At 33.0% G+C, this 9,959-nt stretch overlaps 1 protein-coding gene across 1 annotated transcript in view; it reads left to right on the top strand.

Annotated features, from left to right (window-relative positions):
* Window positions 1-3,283: 3,283 nt before the first annotated feature.
* LOC137614949 (uncharacterized) overlaps window positions 3,284-9,959 on the top strand; it is a 31,234-nt gene continuing 24,558 nt past the window's right edge. The window contains exon 1 of the mRNA XM_068344597.1: window positions 3,284-3,447. Coding sequence (XP_068200698.1) covers window positions 3,284-3,447 — 164 coding nt within the window. The remainder of the gene's footprint in view (window positions 3,448-9,959) is intronic.

Below are 9,959 nucleotides of genomic sequence, written 5' to 3'. Positions count from 1 at the left end.
AAAACATGTATTCCATCAAAAATGAGAATCCAGCACCATTGGAAGCACAACTGGATATCAAAATCCCTTGCTATAGTGAATCTGTTCCAGGTGATTAACCTCACCGATGTGTAGACGCAAATAATCATACATACCTGTGGAATATATCAAAACATTATATCTCAATATGTTTAGAACAGAATCATGTACCTGCATTTAATAGAAAATGGCTGAAAGAAAATATCCTTTATGTTTTTTTCTGCACCAAAAGTATTGGCTTCCAAAAATTTAAATAAAATCACCTGTTCCCTATTATCCGGAGGTATGCAAGGGAAGCATGGACCATTCTCCGATGGAGAGTTATGATGATGAAGAGGATACTACGCAGAATATCTACAGAGTGAGACAGGTGATAAGGTAAAGCACCACCAACATTACTAATACAGCCAAGGATACAAACACTTTAGAGGTCACAAATGACATCCATGACATTCCAGCTGAACTGTATATCACGATCTGCTGGATCATGATAAGACCTGCTGGATGCATGGGAACTCAAAGGAAGACCAAAGTTGTTGACAGAGCAGCAGACCAAAAGCTGTGTGAAGACTACATATCAGATCATATCAATATAGATGTAAATCTATGGGAATCAGGAAAGAAAAAAAAAGAAAAAGATATTCATGTTAATGTCTGCAAACCAGAAAACCATAGTAAAACTCCAAGATAAGACAATAGATCTGAGGGAGAAGACCAAGGACTTGTGTAGGAGGCTGATGCTAGCTACTAGCCAGAACCATCAGATATATCAACAAAAAGAGACCATTAGGAACCACGAATTCACTTTGACACCTAAAGCCCTTTCTGCTTTAATTGGTATAATTCTGCCATGTCTGGACAATCCAAAGTTGATCTCAACTATTTGGCTGCAGCAGAAACTCCACTGTGATGTTATCAGCCAGATGATGGGATAGACACCACACTAGATGCCTAAAGTCAAGAGATAACCTTAGTAGATGAAATGGTTCTTCTGTAAAAAATTACTAAGAAACTACCAACCATGATGACAGTTAAAGAGCTTAGTGAATATTTTAACGATAGGCTGCTGATCCTCACATGATATAATGATGAAATTACCCTTGTAGTTAACACAACAAGGGTAGGCTATCTGAAGAGTGGTAGCATTGATAAAATAATGCAAATAAACAATAACCTAGAGATGACACAAACATAAAACCCATCCCAATCACCAAGTTCCTTTCACTTAACAAGTACTGGTTATAGCAAACTTTGACTTCATGCAGAACACGTCCATTCCCATGGACTCTGCCAGCATATGGCAGAAAGGGACAAGCTACCTCTTATTCATGGAGGCAACATGACCTCAAAGTCCAAATCCAAACAAGGATGTGGGGATATGCCAGCGTAACTCTGCAGGATCCTCAATTAGATAGCCTGCACAATAGCTACCACAGGGAGTCCGATGGTCAGCTGAAACCAGACATGACAGATGCCCTACGAGCTCCAAGGCCCATTATTGGGTTGTTTGTGTGCAAAGGGTCTTAGCTCCTCCTTCCTATCAGGTGTCTTACATATTTCTTTTTGTGTTACAAATGTTTGTTAGTTTATTCGCACAATTACAATAGCAAATAGATAATAAATTTCTGTCACTATACTATACTCTCTTTCACTCTCTCTCGCCACCGTATTTTACACAGTGTGTGGGAGCTCTTGCTTTTTGCCCTATTGATCCCTTCTGTATTCCGTGGATTCTACTACGTGCCCTGTGAAATCTTCAGTGAAGTATTTTTAAAGTGATTTTGTGACTTTTAACTTTTGTTACTTTTTGACTCTCTTTTATTTTAGGAATAATAATTTCGAGATTTCTGAACAAAGACACCTGTTCAAAATTTTCCAAACTTGCACATCCACTGTAAGCCTATGACGTGTGAAGTACGTAATTTGAAGTTCTCGACAAAACAGACCAAAGCAAGACGAAAGAATGTGTATGAAATGGAAGAGATGAACTAGAAAATATATTCCCATCTCAAAAGATATACGAAATTTCAAACTGAATTCTATAAAATTTCCATAATTTTAACACTACTTTGTGAAAACTAAAGGAATGACCAATGACAAAATTTCTAACATCGAGAGAACCTCACATACCATCGCTTGCAAACCCTACATGGGAATTTCTACATGTAAACTTTACAAAGGTACAACTACAGAAAAGATGTCAAGAGCTGGGACTAAAGAAAATATTGGTGACAAAAAACGAGATCATAAATATGTTATTAGACAAATATAGATCTTCATTGACTAGAGTAGGAAGGAACAATGGCGTCACATCCGAATATCTCATCAGAATTACAAGAGATTAAACAGCAGCATGAAATCAAGACTGCCCAAATTGATGAATTGAACGAATTATTAAAAGCTGCTCATGTCACTATAAATAAACTGAATGATCGACTTTCTGCATTAAAGGAACACGTTGGATGGCCATGACAACATCAAAGCCCCTCACGCAATGTTACTTCAGGAGATCCGATTGATGAAGATAATGAGGAAGAAAACGGCCAAGTGACACTTACTGAAAGACTCAAACCTATGCTATGTCAAATCATCGTTCTTTGGAAGAAATTGCTTCATACAAACAATTAAAGAAGCAGGCGTTGAATCATTGAGGTCATGGGTATCTAAAAAGCTACAATGGAGACCATCACGATGCATCTTAGTATGTGGCACCCAGAATTACATACTAGAAAAAACTGCTAGCACTATATTAGACAGCTTGGGATCTCTGGTTGCTGACCTTAAGCAGATCACTGAGAACATGAATGTGATGATTTGCCAACTCGGTCCCTTCCTAAAATCATATGAAATCGGAGAAAGTTCAGATTATCTGAATGATCAATTGGACACATGGTGCTCCAGGAACGGCTTAACTTTAATCAAATCAGAACTATCATTCAACCTGGGAACTGGTGAGATTGACGACGCTTGCTATGACGTAACAGGAAGGAATTCTGTAATGTACTTGAACAGACTTGGTGCTACACGACTCCTTACGACTTTAGCCAAGCAGTGTGATCAGTTTTCTTTGTGTGACAATTGGGATGAAGTAACAAAATCTCATGATATGAACACCTGTTCATCAAGATCTCTTCAAGATGAACCAAGAGGAAGTCATTAAATCAGAAAAGTTATTAATTCAAATCCTGAGCCAAATATTATTGCTACAAGGAATTTACAAAATTACAATTGTTCTCGACTTTCAAACTCCCAAGGTTCAAGAATCATGCTACGTGACATAGGTACTAGATATTGCCAGTCAAGATTTCATGAAAAAAGCGACCCTTCCAACAACAACAGCAAAAATGACAACAAGGAGATAGAGGGAAAAGGGTGTTACAAATGTGGTGAATTTAACCATCAACAACAGATACAACAACAGAATGCAGTGTGAAAATTGCGGTCAATATGGACATAAAAGGTTATGCCAAATGTATGACAATTTCTGGGAAATTGGCTATGAAATTATAGCCGAAGGGAATTCCACCAAAGTAAAAAAATAAACTAAAATCGCCTTTTTTAACTATTGGACATATAAATGTTCAGTACCTTTTATCTAACAAATATGGAATTGAAATGCTCATTGTTACTAGAAATACTGATGTTTTTGCATAAGTGATGCATGGCTGCTGACTAGTATAAATGACTTAATATTACACAATCCAAATGACAGAATATTTAGAAACGATCATGGTAAGGGTGGTGGAGTCTGTATTTATATTAAAAGTGACTTGAATACAAAAGTAATATCAACCAATAAACCAGATAATATTAATGTATATGATATTTGGATTGTGGTTCAGTATAAAAAATTTCTATCTATTGTAGTTAGTGCCATCTACCGCCATCCGCATACCACCAATCAATTATTTGATTATATCATTGAAAAAATCGGCTATATTTTGAGAAATACGCCTTTGTCTATCTCAGGTGATTTTAATGAGAATTTGTTTATAGACAGTAAACTCGATAAAATTATTAAAACTAGTAACCTTACTCAAATAATTGATAAGCCAACACACACAACTTCAAACAGTTCAACATTAATTGATGTAGTTATTACAAATAGACAGGATATGATAGTTGATTTTGATGTATATCCATGTGAAGTAGCCGACCATGAACTTCTTTCAGTTCTAATAAATGTTACTAAACCTACGCAATTGCCATCATTCAAAACATTGAGATCAATGAAAGATTATAGTAAAGATACTCTCTGTAACTTAATTTTAAATGAATCAGAAACTTTAAATCAAATATTCTTGACCGATGATGTTGTGGCAAGATGTTGCAACAATATACCCTACACCCTTGAACACACTAAACAGACAATTGTCTTCATAACACAAACTTTCCCCTTACATTATCATAAACTGGACTCTTAGACAAAAAGGACATAAAAACAAAACATAACCTTAATACTATATTTCTTACAAACTAAAATGCTTAGCCCAAAACCATCCACAATCAAAATATTTAAAACTAATCATAAGCTTAATAAATATACAATAAACTAACACCATTCACATAAAGAAACCTTACAAACTTAAAATTAAACGGCACACCAACACCAAAATATGTATGTTTATATAATATATGTTGACACCAACAAAGTCGTCCACACACTGCCAAACTGTCTTTTGCAGCACACTACCACAGCTCTGTGTTTAACAGTCCACTGGGTGGCAATTTGCCACAAATACTTCCCTGATTGGGGTCGTGGTTATTATCATCATAATCATCATCCTCATCATCATCAACAGCAATCGGAAGTTCATTTGGTCCAGGTCATCAACAACTATATAATTCAGAGCAACCGTATCAACTTCCTTATCATTAGCCAGGTCGTCAACGATCAATTCCGCAAAAAAATTCTCTCTAAAGTAGGAATTACGGCCTGCAAATAAAAAAAAGAAACACTTACAAACAGTCCAAGCTAACTAAACTATCGCACTATAATCAAAGATAAATAATAAACTTTCTATTACTCAGAATCACTCCCAGCAAAGATAAATAAATTAAACTTACTGTTGAAATAAACAAAACACTTCCACGTTGATAAAAAGAAATAAAGTAAATCCAGCATTCAAACCACACAACTGCCTCTAGCTGCAGTCAAATCAAAAAGAACATTCACCCAAGACATTCACAACTGTCCTAACCTAGCTAAAACATAAAAAGACAATCTCAGTTATACTAACAGTCTTTCTCACAACAAACAATAGATACACTAACTACCTCTCGCTCGCTGACACAGACACACACACACACACACACTCTCTCTCTCTCTCTCTCTCTCTCTCTCTCTCTCTCTGAATTTAGCAAACAACTAAAAATAGAATAAAAATAAAACAAAAATCAATCCTCCACAATGTCGATTATTAGATAAATCTGTTTACAGATATTTTTAACAAATGTTTAAATACGATTACCAAAGAAATTACTAGACCTCCAGTTCCATGATTGAAATTAATATTAGGAATGAACCACAAAAGAAATTGAAAGAAAATAGGTTTGATAGATTGATGCAAGATCAACATAAACCACAAAAGAAAGATGTAAAATATTGTTTAAATACGGCTAGAATTGAATATACGAGAAAGGAACTTCTTGGCTGTAAAGGTGATATTTCCAAAACCTGGCAAACTATTAATAAAGTTATTCCCTCAAATAAAAAATCAGAACAATTAAATCACGAAAATAAATTTGAGAAAGCTAATTAATTTAATAAGTTTTGTGCAAATATTGGGAAACGAGCTTTTGTAAAATCACAAGAAAATATTGTTGAGAGAAAGGTATATAATTTAGAATCAAATGAAGTTATTAATGATAATAAACAAACATTTAGATAACAGTCCGTCGATGTCAAAACTGTCATTCTTACAGTTCAAGATGGGAATGAAACCAATTCTACAGGGTGTGACAAGATTTCACAAAGATTTATTAAAGATGCTTTGCCAGCCATCGTGTTTTACATAATTATAATTGTTAACACTTTGATAGTTACTGGGTCATAGCTCCAGCTCTGGAAACACTCACTGGTAGCACCTGTACATAAAAATGGTGATATCGATGATGTAAACAATTATCAACCCATATCCCTGTTGCCTATCTTGTCAAAGATTTTAGAGAATATAGTAGAAAATCAACTTACTAGATTTTTCGAAAACACTAATTTAATCTCCATGACGCAACATGGTTTTAGATCAAAGTTAATTTCCGAAACTGCTCTTTTAAACGTAACAGATGCAATGTATAAGAATATAGATAAGAAAAACATAGTCCTATTAGCTCTACTAGACCTCTCAAAGGTATTCGATAGTGTTCTTCCTGAAAAACTGTTAAGAAAGATGACCTTATATAGAATTGATGACTTCTGGTTCAGAAGTTACTTATCAAAACGAACTCAATCTGTGAAAATAGGTGACGTTATTTAAGAAAAACTGCCTATCTCGTATGGTGTTCCACAGGGCTCAATACTTGGGCCAAAACTATTTTTGTCATTTATAAATGATGTGGTAAATGTAATTGTTGATTGCACATTATCTCAGTTTGCCGATGACTCGCAATTCCTTTTCTTTGGAGGGCTGAAAATTCTACCAGACTTAGTCAGCCGTGTTGAGCAAAGTTTGAAAATAGTTAAACAGCATTTCGATAGTAATGGTTTACTGTTAAATTGAAAAAAAGATGCAATTAATGTTTATTGTGACTAATCAATATATTTCTAAAATACCTAATGATATCAAAATCAACATTGATGGTGAAAAAATTTATCCTATTAAAGATGTAAAGAACCTTGGAGTCTATATGAGCAGTTCATTGTCTTTTAACACGCATATCGATAAGCTCTGCAAAAAGTGATTAGTAGACTGATGTATATTAACAGAGTTAAAGACCATTTCGATGAAGCAACTAGAATAATAATTCAGTCAGATTAATTATTACAATATATGGGGCACTTCAAATAAACTTCAATTAAGTCGCTTACAAAAATACAAAAATTTGCAGCCAAAGTAGCTGAGGACTTTGCAAAGAAGTACGACCATGCAACACCAATAATAAATTCCTTGGAATGGCTTTAAGATAGATAATAAATATTACTGTAACACCTGTTGTCTCGTTTTTAAAATATTACATTGCAATTTTCGTGAATGGTTCATGACACTACCGACAGTAAATGACAATGGTTAGCCGAACTAGACAAGCAAACGACCTGTTCATTTCAAGAACTAGTTTTGATATTGGCTCAAGAGATTTTAATGTAAGGTGACCAAGAGCGTGGAATATATTACCTATATCAATAAAAAAACTACTGATAACTTCGTCCCCTTAAAAAATTAAAACATTTATTTCTTGGAACCCAGTAGTACCAAAATCACTTACATATCCTAAGGAATTTAAAATTTTTTATCAGTCAATTTCTAATCCTTGTGAGAGATTACTAATGATAAAAGCCTGTAAATATATTGTAAAATTTTATTTCTATATTTTGTACTTCTATATTGTAAACAATTATTTTAATGTTTTGTAATTAATACCCATTGTACAATAGAAATAAACGTATTATTATTATTATTATTATTATTATTATTATTATTATTATTATTATTATTATTATTATTATTATGCCCATTGATGTCTTGAAATATTCACTTCATAGCATTTTCTCTTTGTAACTTTATATTTACTTACTTACTTACTTACTTACTTACTTACTTACTTACTTATTCACACACACACACACACACACACACATATATATATATATATATATATATATATATATATATATATATATATATATATTTATATATAATACATATATATAATATATATATATATATATATATATATATAGAGAGAGAGAGAGAGAGAGAGAGAGAGAGAGAGAGAGAGAGAGAGAGAGAGAGAGAGAGAGAGAGAGAGAGAGAGAGAGAGAGAACACATAATTTCAAATGAAGACATAAGGAAGAGGAACTACTCGTATCTCCTAGCCAGGGACTTTGAGGTAAATCTCTCCTGATTGATGAGACTCCAAATTCCAACAAGAACCTTAACATAAGCACTGGTTGTGCCTATTAAGAAGAGAAACGTAAACAATACGTGATACAGCATTAATTGTATACTTACTAAACCTGAACTAGACATGTTTGCTCGGAATTAGCTAAACCAGAATATTCGCACAGAGTTTATGCAGTTAATCAGTGAGCTTAAGTAACTTGAATCACATGGTTTGGATACATTTAGTATGAACTGTAGGATGCGTCAGGAGATGCAAATATTGGAGCGTTTTGGGTCTTTCTTTCAGTCAAGAATGAGATTTTATTTAACACACGTTAAACGTATCAACTTTCAGATTCAGTGAGATTTAGACACTATTTTATACATGAATAATAATAATAATAATAATAATAATAATAATAATAATAATAATAATAATAATAATAATAATAATAATAATGATAATAATAATAATAGTAGTCGTAGTAATTTGCAATATCTCCAAATCAATATTTGATTCACGAAGAATAAATAATAATAATAATAATAATAATAATAATAATAATAATAATAAATTTAGCATGTAGCACAGAGCCTAATAACCAGCTGGTAATTGCGAAATTTTTAAGTGCATGACAAATATACTATAGACTACCGAAATTGGAAATAATTTACACCTGTCTTAGTAAAAAATCAGCAGTGGTAATTAGCAAATTAAACCATCACTTTAGTTTACCATAATCAAACAATAATCTGTATAAGTGAAAGGCACAATTGGTGGTAGCAATCACAGTAAAATCAATACAGTACTGCAATGATGATAACATCAATAATAATGCAACGTAATCTTCATCAATATCATTATTGGTCTTACTAACAATGATAATAATTCTAATGATAAAAGAAAAACACCAACAATCCTCGGTGATAGGAAACGGTCACACCACTACTTGACAGTGGAATGCCTTTTGTTTATTAAGGAAGCACGGAGAAAATATTAGAGCTAGGCAATCAAGAAACGATTGTCGTTAAACCAGACAAATCATGAACTTTTGAGCTTCACAGGCTAAGTAATTTGAGTCCTAAGGAGGAAAACTGAAACTCCCTCTTACGGAACTTGCTAATATAGTAAAATATGCAGTAAAGATAAAAAAATTCACTAAAAGGTGTCGTTGATTTAGACAAGATTCCTTTGATTCCACCCTCTCAAGAACTGAAAACGAAAGAGGACAAACATCAATTACACGAATAATCTCCCCTATTTAATAAATAGAAAGTGCCAGGGTAAATATATATATATATATATATATATATATATATATATATATATATATATATATATATATATATATATATATATATCTCCGGTCGCGCTTGGCGACAAGAGGGGGAGGGTTGGGAATGGTTCAATTGGTATGTGAATATCTATCTATCTAAATATTCAACCGTCCTTTTCAACGGGCTACGTTAACTAATATTGTGTATACTGAAAGGCTAAATTCAATCTTAAACTATGATATTTCAGCTTCAGAAAAGAACTTTCATGTGAATAAAAAACTTTTTAGAGGCCTATATATAAGTTTGATATCCGTTTTATAAGAATTTCCTGTTGAACTATAGAGGACTACGGGAAGGAAATCTGTCCCAAAAGGACTAAACCTATATAACTTCCGAAATCCTAATACCGTTTTATTTGCAGTCAAAATTTATAGCTAAAGGTGAAATAATTTCTTATTCAGTACCATACTGGAGAATATTCTAAGAAGTGTTTGTTTTTTTACATCTAATGATCTATCATAAAATGACAACTAAATTTACTGAACACTAAAATGTATCGAAAAACATACGTGTGTGCATTGTAATCTGTCAGGGTTTTATAAGAAATATAAAATGTGACTTTC

The sequence above is a fragment of the Palaemon carinicauda genome, chromosome 21 (assembly GCF_036898095.1).
Source record: "Palaemon carinicauda isolate YSFRI2023 chromosome 21, ASM3689809v2, whole genome shotgun sequence".
NCBI lineage: Eukaryota > Metazoa > Arthropoda > Malacostraca > Decapoda > Palaemonidae > Palaemon > Palaemon carinicauda.
This window is presented reverse-complemented; position numbering and strand designations above follow the sequence as displayed.